At 40.5% G+C, this 22,748-nt stretch overlaps 1 protein-coding gene across 5 annotated transcripts in view; it reads right to left on the bottom strand.

Moving 5' to 3' along the window:
• The window catches only part of klhdc8b (kelch domain containing 8B), a 399,584-nt gene that overhangs the window by 19,111 nt on the left and 357,725 nt on the right, over positions 1–22,748 (bottom strand). For 4 of the 5 annotated variants that reach the window (XM_073072737.1, XM_073072742.1, XM_073072739.1 and 1 more), the window contains one exon: positions 13,592–13,693. The exons of the other annotated variant lie outside the window; for it this stretch is intronic. In XM_073072737.1, the coding sequence (XP_072928838.1) occupies positions 13,592–13,693 (102 nt within the window). The remainder of the gene's footprint in view (positions 1–13,591; positions 13,694–22,748) is intronic. 5 annotated transcript variants of the gene reach the window in all.

Raw genomic sequence — 22,748 nt, 5'->3', positions numbered from 1 at the left:
AAATCCAGAGCAGCGCACACAAAATGGTGGAGGAACTCAGCAGGTGAGGTAGCATCTATGGAGGGAAATAGAGAGTCAACATTTGGGGCTGAGACCATTCTTCTGGAAAAGAAGGTGAAAGATGGCTGAATAATAAGGTGGGGGAGAGGAAGGAGGACAACATTCTGCTGGATCCCTCCTTCTTCCCTCTCTCCACTCTTCTCTCTGATCAGATTATTTCCTCTTCACCGCTTTGCTTTTCCCAACCATCAGGCTTCAACCATCACTTTCTAGGTAGTCCTCCATTCCCCCCCCCCCCCCCCCACCACCCTTTTTATTTTGGCAGCTTTCCCTTCCTTCCCAGTCCTGATGATGGGTCTCAGCCCAAAGCATTGATTGTTTATTCATTTCCATAGATGCTGTCTGACCTGCTGTGTTCCTCCAGAATTTTTTGTGTGTTGCACAAAACTAGAGTTTTCCAAAATCAACCAATGTTTTAGAATCAGCTCTGAGTCAAAACTATCATTCTTGGAACCCTAAGATCATTGATTCAAGTTCCACTTCATTGACTTGAGCATAAAATCAATGCAGATATTTTAGAGCAGTAGTGAAGACATGGTGCACTGTCTGAGACACTCTCTCTCTGTACAGGGGTTTAAACCAAGAGAGCACATATCCTCTCAATCATAAAATAATCTATTGGTTTGACACTAAAATGGAAAAGAGAAAGGAAATGATCTGAAATGCTCGTGATAATTATCTCTCAGTCAATCTCATTGATATTATCATACTGGTGTTGGTAGGGAGCTGCTGTATGCAAACTGATGTTATTACATGACAACATCAAGTGCTGTCCAAGGGCTGCAAAGTGCTTTAGCTAATCAGAAGCCATGAAATGTCCTACATCAAAGCAAACCTTTCAAACCAGAAATGATGACATTGCTTATACAACATAAATACTATGCGCCACGATAGCATAGCAGTTAGTGCGACGCTATTACAGCCTGGGATGTCAGAGTTCCGAGTTCAGTTCTGGCGTCCTCTGTAAGCAGTCTCTGTCTGTCTGTCGTCCCTTTGGAATGCAGGTTACACCGCTTTTACCTCACCTTCCAAAGACGTAGGTGAATTGGTCATTGTAAATTATCTCATGATTGGGTTAGGATTAATTGGGGTTGCTGGGGCAACATGGCTTAAAGGGTCAGAAATGCCTACTCTGAGCAGTATCTCTAAATAAAATACAATAAATAAAAAACACAGATTTATGTTGAGACTAGAAGATTAGAAAATAAGGACATGTGTGACCGAAAGCATAAAATTTAAAAGGATAATATAAACTCAGATGTGGTATAATAATGGATATGACCAAACTAGCATCCAAAGGCCCAGATATTGATTATGATTCAGGAGTTCAAGTCCCACTATGACAGCTGGGAAACTTAAATTTTAAAATTCTCAATTTAAAATATTGGAATGTTATTTAAAAAATCAATAAAGTTCATTCACGTCTTGATTTATATATATCTCCAGGATCAACTCTATGGTTGACTTTTACAATTTCATTTCAGGAGGGATGATAAATAATGGACAATGACATTCAGGAATGGTTTGGTGAATTCTCACCCCACTGGCATGGACCTGACTCCTTCCTAGATTTTTAAAAAATATATTTGTTTATGGAAGAATGTTTAAAAAAAACTAGGTTTGCATCTGTTCCATGTCAATGGCATGAGAATTTCTTTACCTGATACATCCATTTCCCCTGAATCATTGGCATTTGGCATGTGGCAAAGGTAATGTCGCAGTAGTTATGGGGGATTTCAACATGCAGGTGAACTGGGAGAATCAGGTGTTGGTGCTGGACCACAGGATAGGGAGTTTGTAGGGTGCCTACGGGATGCATTCTTGGAACAGCTTGTACGAGAGCCGACCAGGGACAAGACTATTCTGGATTTAGTGTTATGTAATGAACAGGATTTGATAAGCGATCTTGCAGTAAAGGAGCCATTAGGAGGTAGTGATCATAATATGATAAGTTTTTCTCTGCAATTTGAGAAGGATAAGGGCAGCTCGGAGGTGTCAGTGTTGCAGTTGAACAGGGAACCTATGGAGCCATGAGGGAGGAGCTGGCCAAAGTTGACTGGACGGATAGCCTAGCAGAAAAGACAGTGGAACAGCAATGGCAGGTATTCTTGGGAATAATGCACAAGGTGCAAAATCAGTTCATCCCCCAGAGAAGGAAGTATTCAAAGGGGGGAAAGGGACCACAGTGGTTGACAAAGGAAGTCAGAGATTGCATAGCATTAAAAAAAAGGAAGTATGACAGAGCTAAGGTGAGTGGGAGGACAGATAATTAGGAAGTTTTTAAGGAACAACAGAACTTAACTAAAAAGACGATATGGGGAGAAAAAATAAGGTACGATCGCAAGCTAGCCAGGAATATAAAGGAAGATAGCAAAAGCTTTTTTAGGTATGTGAAGAGAAAGAAGATAGTTAAGAACAATGTTGGGCCCTTGAAGAATGAATTGGGTGAAATTGTTATGGGAAACAGAGAAATGGCAGAAGAATTTAATGAGTACTTTAGATCTGTTTTCACTAAGGAAGACACAAGCAATCTCCCAGATGTATGGATGGGCCAAGGACATAGGGTAACAGAGGAAATGAAACAGATTGACATTAGGAAGGAAACAGTGATGAGAAGACTGATGGGACTGAAGGCTGACAAATCCCCAGGTCCAGATGGTCTGCATCCTAGGGTACTAAAGGAGGTGGCCCTGGAAATTGCGGATGCATTGGTAATCATTTTCCAATGTTCCTTAGATTCAGGATCAGTTCCTGAGGATTGGAGAATGGCTAATGTTATCCCACTTTTTAAGAAAGGAGGGAGGGAGAAAACAGAGAACTATCGACCTGTCAGCCTGACATCGGTGGTGGGGAAGATGCTAGAGTCCATTATTAAGGATGAAATAGTGGCATATCTAGATAGCAGTGATAGGATTGGGCTGAGCCAGCATGGATTTACCAAGGGGAAATCATGCTTGACTAATCTGTTGGAGTTTTTCGAGGATGTAACCAGGAAGTTAGACGGGGGAGATCCAGTAGATGTAGTGTACCTCGATTTTCAGAAGGCATTTGATAAGGTCCCACATAGGAGATTGGTGGGTAAAATCAAAGCTCAGGGCATCAGGGGGAAGACATTGACATGGATAGAAAACTGGTTGGCAGATAGAAAGCAAAGGGTAACGGTGAATGGGTGTTTCTCGGAATGGCAGGTGGTGACTAGTGGGGTGCCACGGGGCTCGGTATTGGGACCACAGCTGTTTACAATTTACGACAACGATTTGGATGAAGGCATTGAAAATAACATCAGCAAATTTGCTGATGATACTAAGCTGGGTGGCAGTGTGACATGTTATGAGGATGTTAGGAGAATTCAGGGTGACTTGGATAGGCTGGGTGAGTGGGCAGATTCTTGGCAGATGACGTTTAATGTGAATAAGTGTGAGGTTATCCAATTTGGGAGTAAGAACAGGAAGGCAGATTATTATCTGAACGGTGTAGAGTTAGGTAAGGGAGAAATACAAAGAGATCTAGGAGTCCTTGTTCATCAGTCACTGAAGGTGAATGAGCAAGTGCAGCAGGCAGTGAAGAAGGCTAATGGAATGTTGGCCTTTATTACAAAGGGAATTGAGTACAAGAGCAAGGAAATCCTCTTGCATTTGTACAGAGCCCTGGTGAGACCACACCTGGAGTATTGTGTACAGTTTTGGTCTCCAGGGTTAAGGAAGGACAACCTGGCTGTAGAGGAAGTGCAGCGTAGATTCACGAGGTTAATTCCTGGGATGTCTGGACTGTCTTACGCAGAGAGGTTAGAGAGACTGGGCTTGTACACGTTGGAATTAAGGAGATTGAGAGGGGATCTGATTGAAACATATAAGATTATTAAGGGATTGGACAAGATAGAGGCAGGAAATATGTTCCAGATGCTGGGAGAGTCCAGTACCAGAGGGCATGGTTTGAAAATAAGGGGTAGGTCATTTAGGACAGAGTTAAGGAAGAACTTCATCTCCCAAAGAGCTGTGAGGGTCTGGAATGCACTACCTCGGAAGGTAGTGGAGGCCAATTCTCTGGATGCTTTCAAGAAGGAGCTAGATAGGTATCTTATGGATAGGGGAATCAAGGGATATGGGGACAAGGCAGGAACCGGGTATTGATAGTAGTTGATCAGCCATGATCTCAAAATGGCGGTGCAGGCTCGAGGGGCCGAATGGTCTACTTCTGCACCTATTGTCTATTATCTATTGTCTATTGAATCAACATCACTAAATTCCATACACTGAATATTGACAGACTTTTCAAATAGAGTTGACATTCCTGGTCACTGATACTTCTATAAATGGGATTCTCTTGCAATGAATGCTGCCTGAACAGCTAAGCCTTTCCAACAACTTCTGATTTTATTGCATGTGTCTAATATCCACAATATTTTGCTTTACATTTGACAAGAAATGAATTGCTGATGTTGATGACAAACTAAGTAGGGTCAGTGGAGATGTGCACATTGTTTCAAAAATGGAGCCTGATTTAGAACATAGAACAGTACAGCACTAAACAGGCCCTTCAGCTCACAATGCGGTACTGACCTTTTAACCTAATCTTTAACCCTTTTCCCCTATGTAGCCTTCCATGTTTCTTTAATCCATGTGATTAAGGTTTTCAATGTCCCTAGTGTATATGCCTCAACACACCCACCCTTATCAAAAAAAATTATCTCTGAAATTCACCCGAATTGCCTCCAAATCATGCCCCCTCTTTCTGCTCCAGGAAAAATTCTCCTGCTACTTGATCTATGCCTCTTAGCATCTGATCCTCCTTCGCTCCAAAGAGAAAAGCCATAGCTCGCTCAATCCATCTCAATGTAGCAGCAATGTCACCTGGAAGCCGTTTCTTGTGAGTTCAGCAACTTCATAAAGGCCATTAATCAAATCTTTCTGTCCTCGACGTGCATATAATTCTGAAACTTGTCTGTTTTTGTGCATATGTTTCTCTTTTGTGTCATAAAATGGGCAAAAATGCTTCAGTGGATATTCAATGCTCTGAGCGATTTTGAATGCATCATTAAAATAAGACGAGCTTGAACTTGCAATAACAAATTGGTATTTCTGAACAAAAAATTGCTGCACTGTTAATTAACTGGAAGCAACAAAGACACGTGTAAAAGAGTTTAAAATATAAAAAGCTATTGGTGCAGCGCTCCTAAACTTCTCTGTTTCTAGAAGTACACTTTCCAAATTTGAAGTTGAAGATGTAGTCTTGTGCCAGAGTGGAAAACAAAGAAAACTATAACAGGTACATCTTACAAATTTTTATCTCCCAAAATGACTACATATAGTTTCCGACAACCCTCTTCCCCAGCAGACAAAGAGAGGGAGAGGGTTAGAGAACAAAACTTTGTCATTCCTTCTGTGCTCTGGCTTTCCACAGCATTGAGATGCAAGAAATTTTCAGAGCTATTTGCAGTAAGGGACCGTAGTTAGGCTATAGACCATGAAGTGCTCACTCTTGGCTCAAGGACACTTTCTACCTGACTGTTATCAGACCTGTCACAGGCTAACAGATGAGCTCTACCCCGCTGTGGCTCTTGCACTGTATTTGCCTACTTGCACTGGATGCTCTCTGAAGAGAGAGCAGAAAGAGTTTGATGACACTACATTCCACATTCTGTTTACTCCATTGATGTACCTACAGTATGTATGGAATGACTTGTATAGCTAGAATGCAAGAAAAGCTTTCCAATGTATAACATTACATGTGACAATAAAATAATTACCAATAACAAGTTGATCAATTTACAGCCTTTCCTATAAGTTATTCAGTGTCAAAATGCATGGGTATCCAATGGGTATACATTGAAGTCTATTGATACACAAAATCCTGGAGGATCTCAGCAGGTCAGGCAGACGCACAGAGGGGAGGTAACAGTTGACCCTTTGGATTGCGACCTTCCTTGGGCTCTGCAGTTGAATTCCTCCTGTATTTGAGTATTAGATTGCATTTTCAGCATCTGCAGAATCTCTGCCCTGAAAACCTAATGACCTTTGAGAAAGGAACATGGACCATAATCACAGAGGGATTAGATTGGGCCACCCCAAACCAGTAATCACCCAACTCTTCTACCTGACATTTGCTGGAAGCCTGAACAAAGAGAAGAATCCAGGCCTTGTACTTTCAGAAAGTACTATTGCAAACATTTTTGTTATTTTGAATCACCAGCAACAGTACAAATAGTGCTTTGTGTTTATCATCAATAGAGTTCCTGACCCTTTCTTTAGCAAAGGTTGTGGAAACTTGTGCTGGGATGTGTGACATTGCCAAGAGACCATCTGAAGAAATAAAGCTGCACCTCACTGGGATCTGTTAGATGTCAGTTCAAGAGGTGGCAGACATGCCAGCACATATTGCACATAAATAAACTAAGCTTTCATGGATGCAGAAGGGATCTTTTGCTCATTGCGTAATGGGTGAATGACTTTGTTTTCCCAAAGGTTTGACCTGAGTACAATTCAAACCAACTCCCCAAAGTGACTAAATGAATCTCTGCATTCTTACTTTCCTCACTCAGAACATTTTATTTACATTTCTAACCGAGGATGAGACAAACTGAATTGCAAGGTCGAATGCTAAAGCAAACTAATGGCAGTTTCAAACAAAGATGGTGCAAACGTTGACACTGGTATTTCTGCATTGTACAGGTAAGCATGAGTTGTTGAGTCACATTGAAAAAGGTCTTTGGTCCATCTAGTCCATGCTGAGCTGTTACTCTGCCCAGTCCCATCCAACCATACTTGGACCATAGCCCTCCCTATCCCTCCCATTATGTACCTAATCAAACTTCGCTTAAACATTGCAATCAGACCTGCATCCACCACTTCCTCTGACAGTTTGTTTCATACTGCATTCCCCTCTGAGTGAAGCAGTGACTCTGGAGAATCTCAGAAGATCAGTAGTGTTTCTGGTATTCAAACACCCTGTCTGGCATCAAAATCATTCCACAGTCAAAGTCCCAATTCTTCCCCATTTTGATGATTGACTGAAACAACAACTGAACCTCTTGACTATGCCTGTGTGCTTTAATGCATTGAGCTGCTTCCACATGGGTGACTGATTCGATTTTATACTAACAAGTGGGTGTGCAGGTGTACCTAATAAAGTGGCCACTGAGTGTACATGACTCAAAAGCCACCAATGTGATTGATTCTTATGCCTTTCAGATATGGCCCAGAAAAGCACCTGTCCAGAGACAATTCGAATTGGACAATATGTAGGTTTTTGGATATTAAGGGATTTCTGCAATTAGTACAAGAACATGATGCTGAAGGTCAACCAGGATCTGACTGAACGATAGAACAGGTACTAGGGACTGAACTCTCTCTACCCTGCACTTGTTTCTTATTCCAGATTATGACAGGGTTTGTAAATCAGACATGTGGCTGTGAACTGAGTTTCCACAAGGCAGAAGGTGCCAGCAGCTGGCAAAGCTGTTGTGCTGATCTCCCAAATGCTTATTTGTATGTATGGGCTGTACCTAAGTCGGACATCCTTGAGATGGAGAGGATTTATACTAACATTACCAGATCCTGGGAATAAACTAAAAAAAAACAGTCATTTAGAGTTTAAGAAGCATTCATTTCAAGAGGACTAGAATATAAGAGCAAGGATGTCATACTGAGGCTTTATAAAGCTCTAGTCAGACCGCACTTGGAGTATTGTCAGCAGCTTTGCCCCCCTTATGTACAAAAAGATGTACTAGCATTGGGGAGAGTCAGAGGAGGTTTGCAAGAATGATCCCAGGAATTAAAGAGTTAACATATGAGATGCATTTGATGGCTCTGGGCCTGTACTCACTGGAGTTTAGAAGAATGAGGGGGGATCTCATTGAAACCTATTGAATATTGAAACACCTTGACAGAGTGGATGTGAAGAGGATTTTTCTTATAGTGGGTGAGTCTTAGATCAGAGGGCACAGCTACAGAACAGAACAGTGTCCATTTAGAAGAGACATGAGGAGCAATTTCTTTAGCCAAATGATAGTGAACCTGTGGAATTCATTGCTATAGGTGACGCTGAAGGCAAAGTTGTTGAGTATAGTTAAAGCAGAGTTTGATATGTTCCTGATTAGTCAGAGGTTATGGGGAGAAGGCAGGAGAATGGGATTGAGGGGGGATAATAAATCAGCCTGATGGAATGGCAAAGTAGACTCTGTAGGCCGAGTGGTCTAATTTGCTTCTACGTCTTATGGGCTAAGCTAACAATTCCCATGGAACCAAAGTATTCTCCCAGGCAAAAATTTGACCACTGGTGGTATCTTCAATTTGGAGAAAGATCATGCATAGGCTTTCTTTCAGCCTTCTTACAAGAGTTTCTATTATCTTAACTGTCATTTATGTCTGTTCAATTACACTATTAATTGTGTTTTGCCCCCTTTCTTTAAAATGAAATACGAATTACATTTTCTTGCCTCTGAGCCAGTGGAACTTTACCAGTTCTCTTCTTGATACCAGTACACTAAAAAACAAAATTTGTTTGTACCGTTTTTCTCTATAACCCTATAAATTATTCTCTCTTGTACTAATGCCCTTTTGAAATCCTTGAATCATTCAATTTCCCCAACCTATTGACTCTGAGATTTGTATCATACTGTTCTCTCCATCAAAAAAAAAGCTTCTTACATCCCCCTCGTAAGTCTTGCTCCATATCATTGGCAGACTGACACTGGGCTTGATATTAAAGATATTCAGATTCTCTAAATCCCTTTGGAGCTACATTTCACTCTCTGGATAATCTCCCTGTTAGCTGTTGCTAAACTATCTGAGTAGAAAATAGCAAATATTCATAATATCCTAAAGGGATCAGAATTAAACTCCTCTTCTCATTATAGCACCTCGCTTTCCAAATATAATCTTGATGACCTGGAGACATTTTCTTTCAGTATTCAGTATATTAATTGAGATGTGTGGGAGACTGTCAACTTTCCAGATTTAATTTTGATGACTGGGAAATATTCCCTTCCAGTATTCAGTATATCAGTTGAGATGCGTGAGAGGTTGTCAGCCCAAAATTTTCCTTCTCCACGGATACATCCTGATGATTTCTGTATTCTGTTACTTCACTGCTATATCTCTTCCAGAAATGGTAACTTGGAAGATGTTCATGTCTTCTCTCTGAAGGGATTTCTCTCTGCCTCTTTTACCTTCATTGTCTTTTGTTTTGTTTCTTGTCTTTCACAAATGCATTGAAACACAGATCATCTTCAGAAATGCATCTTTTCAAACGCTTTGAGGCACTGAACACAAACATACTACAAGCACTTAAGATGTTTACACATTGAGAGTTTGAACTCTTCTGGACTGTCATATCGTACAAAGAAGGCACGTTACACTACAGTACTCAGTTGTCTGGTGGAATCATGTGGGTACACTGAGGACACTACAGCTACCAAACTTATACTCTTGCAACCATAACTCTTTCCTCAGTGACAGCCTTGAGAGTTGATACATATGACTATGGACCCAATACATTAATTCTGCTTCTCTCGCCAAAAACTTCCTGAACTGCTGAGCATCCCTATCATTTACATTCATGTAAATCCCTATCATGTACCTTATTAGGTACCTCCTGTATGTTCATGGTCTTCTGCTGCTGTAGCCCATCCACTTCAAGGTTCGATGTGTTGTGCATTCAGAGACGCTCTTCTGCACACCACAGTTGTAATGCATGGTTATTTGAGTTACTGTCACCTACCTGCCTGCTTGAAACAGCCTGGCCATTTTCCTCTGACCTCTTTCATTAACAAGGCATTTTCACCCACAAGACTGCCACTCACCGAGGTTTATTGTTTTCACATCAATCTCTGTAAACTCTAGACACTGTTGTGCGCGAAAATCCCAGCAGTTTCTGAGATACTCTAACCACCCTGTCTGGCACCAAATGTCGAAGTCACTTTGATCACCTTGTTTCCTCATTCTAATGCTTGGTCTGAATAACAACTGAACCGCTTGACCATGCCTGTATGCTTAATGCATTGAGTTGCTGCCACAAATTGTCTGATTGCATACACACATTAACATAGAACATAGAACATAGAATAGTACAGCACATTACAGGCCCTTTGGCCGACAATGTTGTGCCGACCCTCAAACCCTACCTCCCATATAACCCCCCACTTTAAATTCCTCCATATACCTATCTAGTAGTCTCTTAAGCTTCACTAGTGTATCTGCCTCCACCACTGACTCAGGCAGTGCATTCCACGCACCAGCCACTCTCTGAGTGAAAAACCTTCCTCTAATATCCCCCTTGAACTTTCCACCCCTTACCTTAAAGCCATGTCCTCTTGTACTGAGCAGTGGTGCCCTGGGGAAGAGGTGCTGGCTGTCCACTCTGTCTATTCCTCTTAATATCTTGTACACCTCTATCATGTCTCCTCTCATCCTCCTTCTCTCCAAAGAGTAAAGCCCTAGCTCCCTTAATCTCTGATCATAATCCATACTCTCTAAACCAGGCAGCATCTTGGTAAATCTCCTCTGTACCCTTTCCAATGCTTCCACATCCTTCCTATAGTGAGGTGACCAGAACTGGACACAGTACTCCAAGTGTGGCCTAACTAGAGTTTTATAGAGCTGCATCATTACATCACATCTCTTAAACTCAATCCTTCGACTTATGAAAGCTAACACCCCATAAGCTTTCTTAACTACCCTATCTACCTGTGAGGCAACTTTCAGGGATCTGTGGACATGTACCCCCAGATCCCTCTGCTCCTCCACACTACCAAGTATCCTGCCATTTACTTTGTACTCTGCCTTGGAGTTTGTCCTTCCAAAGTGTACCACCTCACACTTCTCCGGGTTGAACTCCATCTGCCACTGCTCAGCCCACTTCTGCATCCTATCAATGTCTCTCTGCAATCTTTGACAACCCTCTACACTATCTACAACACCACCAACAGTGTCATCTGCAAACTTGCCAACCCACCCTTCTACCCCCACATCCAATTCATTAATAAAAATCATGAAAAGAAGAGGTCCCAGAACAGATCCCTGTGGGACACCACTAGTCACACCCTCCAATCTGAATGTACTCCCTCCACCATGACCCTCTGCCTTCTGCAGGCAAGCCAATTCTGAATCCACCTGGCCAAATTTCCCTGGATCCCATGCCTTCTGACTTTCTGAATAAGCCTACTGTGTGGAACCTTGTCAAATGCCTTACTAAGATCCATGTAGATCACATCCACTGCACTACCCTCATCTATATGCCTGGTCACCTTCTCAAAGAACTCTATCAGGCTTGTTAGACATGATCTGCCCTTCACAAAGCCATGCTGACTGTCCCTGATCAGACCATGATTCTCTAAATGCCCATAGATCCTATCTCTAAGAATCTTTTCCAACAGTTTTCCCCCTTAATATCAACATGCTCCAGAACATCAACCTCATTCATATTGTCCTCAACATCATCAAGTTCCCTCTCATTGGTGAATACTGAAGAGAAGTATTCATTGAGGACCTTGCTCACTTCCACAGCCTCCAGGCACATCTTCCCACTTTTATCTCTAATCAGTCCTACCTTCACTCCTGTCATCCTTTTGTTCTTCACATAATTGAAGAATGACTTGGGGTTTTCCTTTACACTACTCGCCAAGGCCTTCTCATGCCCTCTTCTTGCTTTTCTCAGCCCCTTCTTAAGCTCCTTTCTTGCAACCATATATTCCTCAATAGACCCATCTGATCCTTGCTTCCTAAACCTCATGTATGCTGCCTTCTTCCATCTGACTAGATTTTCCACCTCACTTGTCACCCATGGTTCCTTCACTCTACCATTCTTTATCTTCCTCACCGGGACAAATTTATCCCTAACATCCTGCAAGAGATTCTTAAACATCGACCACATATCCATAGTACATTTCCCTGCAAAAACATCATCCTAATTCACACCCGCAAGTTCTAGCCTTATAGCCTTATAATTTGCCCTTCCCCAATTAAAGATTTTCCTGTCCTCTTTGATTCTATCCTTTTCCATGACAATGCTAAAGGCCAGGGAGCGGTGATCACTGTCCCCCAGATGCTCACCCACTGACAGATCTGTGACCTGACCCGGTTCGTTATCTAATACTAGATCTAGTATGGCATTCCCCTTAGTCGGCCTGTCAACATACTGTGACAGGAGTCCATCCTGGACACACTTAACAAACTCTGCCCCATCTAAACCATTGGATCTAATCAGGTGCCAATCAATATTAGGGAAGTTAAAGCCACCCATGATAATAACCCTGTTATTTTTGCACTTTTCCAAAATCTGCCTCCCAATCTGCTCCTCGGTATCTCTGCTGCTACCAGGGGGCCTATAGAATACCCCCAGTAGAGTAAATGCTCCCTTCCTGTTCCTGACTTCCACCCAAACTGACTCAAAAGAGGATCCTGCTACATTACCCACCCTTTCTGTAGCTGTAATAGTATCCCTGACCAGTAATACCACCCCTCCTCCCCATTTCCCCCCCTCTCTATCCCTTCTAAAACACTGAAATCCAGGAATATTGAGAATCCATTCCTGCCCTGGTGCCAGCCAAGTCTCTGTAATGGCCACTACATCATAATTCCATGTATGTATCCAAGCTCTCAGTTCATCACCTTTGTTCCTGATGCTTCTTGCATTGAAGTACACACACTTTAGCCCTTCTACCTTACTACCTTTACACCCTTTATTCTGCTTCTCTTTCCTCAAAGCCTCTCTATATGTTAGATCTGGCTTCACTCCATGCACTTCTTTCACTGCTTTATCGCTCCGGGTCCCATCCCCCTTGCAAATTAGTTTAAACCTTCCCGAACCATGCTAGCAAACCTACCAGCAAGGATATTGCTCCCCCTCGAGTTCAGGTGCAACCCATCCAATCTGTACAGGTCCCACCTTCCCCAGAAGAGATCCCAATGCAGCCACGCATTCAACTGCCATCTCCTCCAATTCTTACCATCACTATCACGTAGCACTGGCAGCAATCCTGGGAACGCCACCCTTGAGGTCCTGTTCTTCAGCTTTCTGCCTAGTTCCCGAAACTCACACTTCAGGACCTCATCCCTCTTCCTGCCTACGTTGTTGGTATCAACATGTATCACGATTTCTGGTTGCTTTCCCTCTTGTACCAGGATGTCATGCACCCGGTCAGAGACATCCCGGACCCTGGCACCCGGGAGGCAACAAACCATGCGGGTGTCCTTCTCACGTCCACAAAGTCTCCAGTCTGCTCCCCTAACAAACAGGTGTATTTAATAAAGTGGCCACTGAGTGTATATCGATATATGATATACAACCAATAGTTTGCCCAATTCATATTCAATTGCCATTTATATTTCTTCTTTTCTATTGGGATTTTTATGTTTAAAATTTTTGTCCTTCATTTCTATTCTCCTGAATTCGTTTTGCCTGCAAATTCTTGACGTACCTTTCCCTTTAGGCATGTTAACTTAGGGGTGAATTAAAGTGACAGTTCATCAGACATGCTCTCACATACTAGAGGGAAAGTCATGGCTATCCTTCCCTTCCCTCTCAGTAATATTACCTAGACCTCCAGCTGCAACCATTCTTCCTCCAACATGGCCCACAGAAAAATCTGCACGTTTCTCTCTCATTCTTGTGGAACGGGACGGTTTCAACCAGTTTCCTAAAAATAAAAAGTAAACTTTTATTAAATAGAAGAAACAAATGCCACTGAAGCTGAAAGATGATGAATACACAGTGCGTATACCCAGTCACTGAAATGTTACTATGAATATTATTTTGTGATTATGTTATTTTCATCTGCCAGGAATTGAATATATGACTCCAATTTCTGTCTACAGTAATTCTGAAGCAATCATCATCGCAATTTCATTTGCTTATTAATATAATATGAGAAAATGTAGGTTAATCATCAAATTATTTTTTTTTACCATTGGGATACATTAACATTCATTTTGGCTAACTCTAACTTGAACTGACTTGCAGATCAAAGCCCTGAGGTTTTCCTTTTTTTTATATGTCAATTACTTTAAGCTCTCAATTTTAATAGTCTGGTCTTTTTAATGAAATAAGTTAACTTTCATTCTCATGGTGATTAAGGACATCAAGTTTCCTAAAATAATGAACATTATCTTTTTCATTTGTCATCAGGACAGTCAACATTGGGATTTTACATTCATTGCTCCAGATAAGAATGTTCTAAACCAGCAATTATTGGGACTGGTGTTATGTATATTTGATTAAGCCTTTATTGTAGACATAATTATTTGTCCAAGGTAGAAAGAGATTGGAGAAATGGAGAATATCATGTGAAGAATAATTGATTACTTTGTTTTGGGGTCCTTTACAGAAGAGTAATCACAACATGATAAACTTCATCAGTAGGAAGTAGAGTGAAGTACTAAAATGAGGAACTAGGTCCATGAATGTGAACAAAGAAAACTATGAGAATCCAGGGCATGAGTTGGCCATGTTACAATGAAGATCTTTACTACATGGACTGTTGGTGATCAGCAATGGATACATGTTCAAAAATAAGTCAGGAAAGAGGGCTAATGTTTTGAAGTTAGAGATAATCTATACAAAGTGTAGGCATATAAAATTGAATGAAAAATATGTAGAACAAGGATTAGACCAAGTTTAGAATTCAGCCAACAAGGACAACAAGATTTAGAAAGGAAAATGGAGAGCAAGCTCACAGGTAAAGCTTAGTTAAGCATAATAAAGGTCCCAGCAGTCTACATTGGTGAAAATGACAACCAAGAAGAAAAAAAAGCAGAACACGTAATCACGTAGTTTGGTTCTGTCTTCACATAGGAGTGTACAAAATACTTCCTCAGATATGAAGGGAACCAATAATTTAGAAAAAGAGAGGGACGGAAAGAAATCAGTATTAGTAAGGAAATAGAGATGAGGAAATTAATGAGGCCAAAGGCCCAAGTGCTGACAGTCCATGACCCATAGTAATAAAGAAAGTGGTCCTGGAAATAATGGATGTATCAGTGGTCATCTTCCAAAATTCTTTAGACTTGCAAGCAATTTATACAGATTCATGGATAGAAAATGTAACACCAATATTTGAAATAGAAAGATTAAAACAATTAAAGATCAGAAACACAAGAGACTTCATATCTTTGTATCAGTAGTGGGAAATACCATACAGTCTCCTATAAGATATGTAATAACAGAGGATTAACAGGATTGGACAGCCAGTGTGGATTAATAAAAAGGAAGTCATGCTTGGCAATTCTAATGGAGTTTAGTAACTCGTAGAATAAATAATGTATGGTGTATTTGAACTTTCAGATGCCTTTTGCTGAATTCTTATATCAGAGGATCATGCACAAAATGAAAGCACATGGGAGTGAGGGTAATATACAGCACATTGACATGGATTAAGAAGTAGTTGACTGATAGGAAACAGACAGAAGGAATGAGCAAGTCTTTTTTTCTGGAGAAAGGCAGTGACAGGTGAGGCACCACAAGGATCAGTGCTTGGTCTTTAGCTATTCAGAATATAGGCATATATCAATTTTTTGGATAAGGGAACTAAATGTAATATCTCCATATATAAAGATGACCGGAAGCTGATGGAAGGCATTGTTGGAATAGACCGTATAATTCAATGTTGCCCAGTCTTTTTTAGTTCGATGCCCCTCTTACTGATTTCAAGAGATCATCAGGGAATACATCAGACTCATATATGTCATTAAACAGTTCAAAAAGAATACTATATCTATGCCCAGATCTTCTAGGGCTTGTATCATTTCCACCAAAATTTCATCAGGTCCAGTGGTGTTTCCATGTTTCATGCTTTTCATTGCTTTAGTTATTTCTTCTTTGCTAATAGCTGGGCCAGAATTAGGCTGTTCAATACCTGGGGATTCCCCTCTATTATCTTCAAAAAGCTGCTCTATGTACTGAATCCACCTCTCACATACTTTATCTGGATCTGTTAGTATGGATCCGTCTGCTGATCTTGTTGCATTTCTTTGCTGTTGTTAATATGGCCTTCTACTTCATTGCATTTTTGTTTCAGCCATTCTTCCTTTGCAATATTGCACAATTGTCTGATCTGTCTGTCTAGCTCTCTGTATTCAACTTCATTATTCTTCACTAACCTTCTTTGTTCCATTAGATCTAGAATTTCTTGGGTTATCCACCCCTTGTTGGTGTGTTGGATTTCTTGTACTGGGATGATCTCCTCTGCTGATTGCTGTATAGCATATTTAAATCTGTCCCAAATAGGTGTTGTTTCATTTTCATTGAGTGTGTTCTTTTACAGCTGTTTTGAATGGTTGCTTAAGGATGCTATCATTTTTAAGTTCTCCCAACATATACCTGTTCCTCTTTTTTCCACGTTTCAGTTTCTTTAATTTAGTTTTGATGGTAGCTATTACTGGACGGTGATCTGAACCACACTCTGCTCCTTTAGAATTTGTGATATTATTTCTAAGGCATTCATTGATGGTAATGAAATTTATTTGATTTCACTAAAGCTTTTGACAAAGTGCAACGTGAAAAATTATTTAAAATTCTTGATAAACTAAACAATGATGGAAAAGACCAACAAATGCTTCAAAATTTATATTGGAACCAAATGGCGGCAGTAAAAATTGATGATAATATAAGCAGTTGGACTAAAATTCAAAGAGGAGTTAGACAAGGATGCGTTGCCTCACTGGAATTATTTAATATCTATAGTGAAATGATTCTCAGAGAATTAGAAGACCTAGATGGGATAAAATTTGGGGGTGTTAACATCAACAATATAAGATACGTAGATGATACCACCTTAATAGCAAGTGCTGCAGAAGACCTACAAATCCTCCTAGACAAAGTAGTACAAACAAATGCAGATTTTGGTCTAAACATCAACCGTAAAAAAAAACAGAAGTATGGTAATATCAAAACAGCAGGATACTCCCAACTGCCAATTATACATTGGTAACCAAGAGATTGAACAAAAGACCAGCTTTAATTACTTTGGTAGCTTTATACCATAAGATGCTAGAAGTAAAGTAGAAATAAAAAAAAGAATTGCCATTGCCAAAGCCAGCTTCCAAAAAATGAAACCCATTTTTACCAACAGACACATTTCTATGACAACAAGGCAAACATGGACTGTAACACCAGAACTCCAAAGAAACTTAGAAACAACAGAAATGTGGTTTCTTAGAAGAATGCTGAAAATATCATATAGAGATAGGGTAACTAATGAGACAGAACTCCAATGTGCCCATACAGAAAGATCTTTAATGAGAACATTAAATGAGAGGAAACTTAAATTCCTGGGCCACGTCATCAGAAAGGGAGAAATAGAATATCTTACATTACAAAGCCGTATGCCTGGGAAACACTGAAGAGGAATGCAAAGAAGAAAATGGACACTGTGAAAGAACTAACAGATCTAAGTGTGTGAGATATCATTGACGCTGCATGGGATCATTCGATGTGGACAGCCATACCTGCCAACGCCCCTCTTATGCACAATACACTTTCCAGTGCCCCCATAGTGTAAAAAAAACCTACCATATGTTAACATGAGAAAAATAATTCTACTTTAAATTTTTGTCTTTAAACCTAGGTTACATACTGCGCTGTACAGCAGCTTCGATATCAATATGACCCTTGAGCTTGTTGGTTTTTATCAAGCGTTGAAATAACTGGTTCAAGTTGTCCCAACGAAAGCCTTAAGTCCCAATGTGTAACAATGCCCAAGCAGATTCTGTTTTTTGGAGTATGTGGTTCACTGCACTGAAACATCTCTCAACAAGGTAGGAGGATGAAAATGCAATGAAGAGCAGTTTTATTCTTCTCCAAAAACCAGGAAACTTTGTATGACAGTGTAGCCACATACCACAAAAGCTGATATTTTTGAAAAGCATTTTTGCTTCTTCATCATTCTGAATTTTGATAATTTCTTCTTGCAAGCTCTCATCCTGCTCTGCTACCTTGCAAAGAAATGGGTTAATCACCAAGTCTGGAATTTCCAAATTGTTCAAATCCTTGAATTGATTCTGAAAATCCCTCTTCAGTGATTGCAGGTGTAAGCAGTACTCTTGCAAATCACCATCTATGAAAGAGATTGCCATACTTTCCATGTAGGGAAACTGTGAGAACATTCCTTTCCCAATATTTTTCTTATATATTTCCAATTTTCTGATAAAAGTGGATACTGCACTTTTTGCCTGTATTAAATTGAAATTCTCACCCTGTAGTTTCATATTTAGAATGTTCATTTTGTGATACAGATCTGCTAGATATGCCACATCTCCACTTAGAAGTTCAGTCTTGTTTATCAAATAATTGTCGACTTTGAGTAAACATTCAACCACAGTGTCAAAAACAACAAAGGAACATTTTAAGTAGCAGCACTCTGAGAACAGTGGTGAGCACTTCTGATACAGCAGGAATTATTAATCTTTCACCAATTGTAGGAGATTTTCCACACTTTGCTATTATTTTGGAAATGTTATAAGAAGCAATGCGACCACTATCAAGGTCAGTTTTTGATTTCTTGGCAAATGACTCAAGTGTGCAACACTTTTCAACTGCTTCTTTCATCTTCTGGAACTGAGTAATACCATAAGTAGCCTTTTCAGGGTGTCTTTTACACAAGTGTTCCTGCAATCTTGATGGTTTCATGGCTTCATAGACATTACAGAATTACAAATAAGACATGGGGCATTGCTGATGTGACAGGAATGGAATAAAACTGCATTCCAATATGTAACATTGTATTAGAAGACACTAGAAGACATTAGAATACTGCAGCACAGTACAGGCCCTTCAGACCTTCATGTTATGCCGACCTATATATTCCTTTAAAAAAAGTACTAAACCCACACTACCCCATAACACTCTGTTGTTCTTTCATCCATGTGCCTGTCCAAGAGGCTCTTAAATACTCCAAATGTTTTAGCCTTCACCACCATCCCTGCCTGGCAAGTCATTCCAGGCACCCACAACCCTCTGTGTAAAAAACTTACCCCTGATGTCTCCCCTAAACTTCCCTCCCTTAAGGTAGGGTACATATGCCCTCTGGTGTTTGCTATTAGTGCCCTGGGAAACAGGTACTGGCTATCCTAATCATAATCTCTCATAATCTTGTAGACCTCTATCAAGTCCCCTCTCAACCTTCTACATTCCAAAGAGAAAAGTCCCAGCTCTGCTAACCTTGCCTCAGAAGACTTGTTTTCCAATCCATTGCACCCTCTCCGTAGCTTTCACATCCTTCCTATAAAGAGGTGACCAGAACTGAACACAATACTCTAAGTGTGGTCTCACCAGAGATTTGTAGAGTTGCAATATGACCTTTCTACTCTTGAACTCAATCCCCCTATTAATGAAGCCTAGAATCCCATAGGCCTTCTTAAATATCCTATCAACCTATGCAGCAACCTTGAGGGATGTATGGATTTGAACCCCATGGTCCCTCTGTTCATCCACACTCTTAAGTAACTGACCATTAACCCTGTACTCAGCCTTCTGGTTTGTCCTTCCAAAATGCATCACCTCACACTTATCCAGATTGAACTCCATCTGCCACTTTTCTGCCCAACTTGCATCCTGTCTGTATCCTCTTGTAACCTTTGACAACCTACAGCTCCATCCACAACTCCTCCAATCTTTATGTCGTCTCTCGTAGGGGACCTTGCCAAAGGTATTGACACATTTTCTGTAGTTTCTGTTTCTTAGCAGGATTAGAATTCAAGGCTTCAGCACCTTCAGAATCATAGAGATTGCACCGTACGTATTTATCCATTATGATCATTAACATGGCTAAATTAAAATAAAACCAAGTGGGAATGCCTATCAGATGTTGATGACGGTAGCAAACTGACACAGATGGGACACTGGTAGCGGCACCTAAAGGAACGACAAAGTGAAAATGAAAAGGATCACAACAGTGAAAATGACATTGACAAGGATTCAGATTAAATTCTGAATGTTAGTTGAGATAGAGCAGGTGTTCGGCAAGCTACCTTTATAACATTCCAGTTAGTGCAATTGACCAATCACGTAAGGTCTCATAATCCCCAAAGATGGATCTTCACAGCACGTATGAAGCAGAATTCACTTCAAACACCTCAAAAGGACTCCTTGGGTTTAACAGGTTCACTGATTGGCTCCATTTCACTGTTAGGCTGTGGCCAGCACTCTATCATTGTGTGACCTGTTTTCTATAGATCTGTAGAGTAAGTTGAGAAGGTGTATTTGACTTACCAACTGTTAAATTACATGAAGTCATTCCATGCCACGAGTCAAACCCCCTTCCAAGAATCTTGAACACATCCCAATAACTTCTATTTACCCTAATACCCCCTTAGGACATGCAACTGCCCCATTGGGGAGGGTGATACCACACCGATTAGGAGGTATAATTCGTACTTTCTTTCCAATTTAACAATTTATGCCTACTAATATTTTATAAGTACCTACATACATGTAACTGTTTAGTATGTTTCCTAGTAGTCACAGTACGTATAGGCAATTCTTCAATCTGTCCCATAGTAATTACAGTTCTATCTTCTTCTGTAAGCTTCTTGGGGCTATCCGATTGTTAAACTCTTATCTGTCTTACTATCTTTCCTTTCAGTTAGTCCTGACGAAGGGTCTCGGCTTGAAACGTCGACAGTGCTTCTCCCTATAGATGCTGCCTGGCCTGCTGTGTTCCACCAGCATTTTGTGTGTGTTGCTATAAATTTGATTGTTAAGTTTCTTATCTGTGTTATAAAAAGGCTGAACACATTGCCCTGCCAAGCTTAGTTTTTATTTCTGGTAATTGTTCTTAGCTACAAGACTTCTTCAGGTCTACGCTTCCGACTCCCTTTATTCTAATCACACTTAATAAAATGATCATGAAGCACCAGGTTTGTGCCTCTTTCTTGACTTCTGAAAGAACCTTGGATCAAAAACATCAGAAGCCAATAGTGTGATCTGTGAGGAGATGCAAAGAGGCTTTAAAGTGATTTAGATAAATTGGGTGAATAGGCAAATGTATGGTGGATGCAGTTCCACATGGAGAAATGGGAGGTTCTTCACTTTGATGAGAAAGAAAAAAAGACACAATATTATCTGAATGGTGATAGATTAGGGCAAGGGAAAGCACAATAAGTCCTCTGTGTCCTTGTACACCAGTAACTGAATGCCAGCACCTATTGAGGCAAATAATACATTCAGCTTTATTGTGTACACGAGAAAGGATATATACAGGATTTTAGTGAGATCTTATCTAGAGTTCTGATCTCTTTATCCAAGGAAACATGTTCTTGCCATGGAGGGGAGAATTACTAGAGTGACATATAAGAAAAGATTAGGTCAATTAGTGTTGGCTTATTATTGTCGCATGCACTGCGGTAGAGTGAAAAACTTGGTGTACACACCTTCCATACATATCACTTCATTACAACAGTGTATTACAATCCTACAGGATTGTATACAGGATATTACAATCCTGTATATATCCTTTCCATGGGAAAACAATGATAGAGTGCAGAATAAGGTGTTACAGTTACAGGTAAAGTGCAACGCAGGCACACAATAAGGATCAAGAAGCAGAGACTAGCTTGCAATCAATCTTCATGTTCCAGTACCATCTTACACAAGGCAGGAGAATGGGGTTGAACAGGGAAGTAAATGACCCATGACTGAATAGTGGAGCAGTCTTGATAGACTGAATGGTCTCATTCTGTTCCTATGCCTTATGGTCTAATTGACATAGGTTTAGAAGAATGAAAGGGGTTCTGACAGAAACATAACCAATTCCAAAAGGACTGGATACACTAGATACAGACAGCATGTTGGGAGACCCCAAAGAAGAGCAACACTGTCCAAGATGTAGAGCACACCATTTGGAACCAAAGTTGGAAAAAATTACTTCAGCCAGATGGTAACACTGAGATCTAATTCACAAACCTAACAACTTGATACCCAGCCTATCACAGTCATCCCTGCATCCTACTGGCCAGGACTTAATTGGCTTGAGGTCCTTGTGCGATTATAAAGGACACAAAGAATTTGTAAAAGAAACAGCCTTTGTTTCTATCATATTTGGTGAAAATTATAATTTACTTTACAAGAAAACTGTGAGATGATGCCCAAGATAGTGACTGCTGACAGCTGTGTTTGCTTCCTATTGCAATACAAAAACAATAATATTAATTCTTTCCAAACATAACTGCATTTCTGTTTGATTTTTCTATTAACTTAATATTTCATTTAACAGACAGCATCATTTTGCTTTGTTAAATATAAGTGTCATGGAATAGATTGAGGGTGGCATGGTAGCATTGTTGTTGGCATAACACTAATGCAGAGCCAGCGAGCCAGCTTCAGTTCAGCCACTGCCCGTACATTCTCCCCAGAACTGCACAGGTTTCTTCTGGGTGCTCCGGCTTCCTCCCATGCTCCAAAAACTAATGGGTTAGTAAGTGAATTCATCACATGGGTGTGAAGGCATTGGACAAGAAAGGGCTGTACTGTGCTATATCTCTGAATTAATTAAATAAGTAAGGAAGTAAATAAAAAAGTAAGATACAATTTTATAGTTCAGGTATGGAGTGAAAGCAGGTTGAGGGGTAAGGGAAAGGCTGATTCCAGGTGGGAGTGGATGAAATCAGAACTAAAGGTTGGACTTGGGGTCTGTGTGTAATTAGGAAGCCATGATGATCACGTCCGGGATGGTGAGTGGAACAGGGAAAGACCTTGGAGTG

Source organism: Hemitrygon akajei, chromosome 19, assembly GCF_048418815.1.
Source record: "Hemitrygon akajei chromosome 19, sHemAka1.3, whole genome shotgun sequence".
Classification (NCBI taxonomy): Eukaryota; Metazoa; Chordata; class Chondrichthyes; order Myliobatiformes; family Dasyatidae; genus Hemitrygon; species Hemitrygon akajei.
This window is presented reverse-complemented; position numbering and strand designations above follow the sequence as displayed.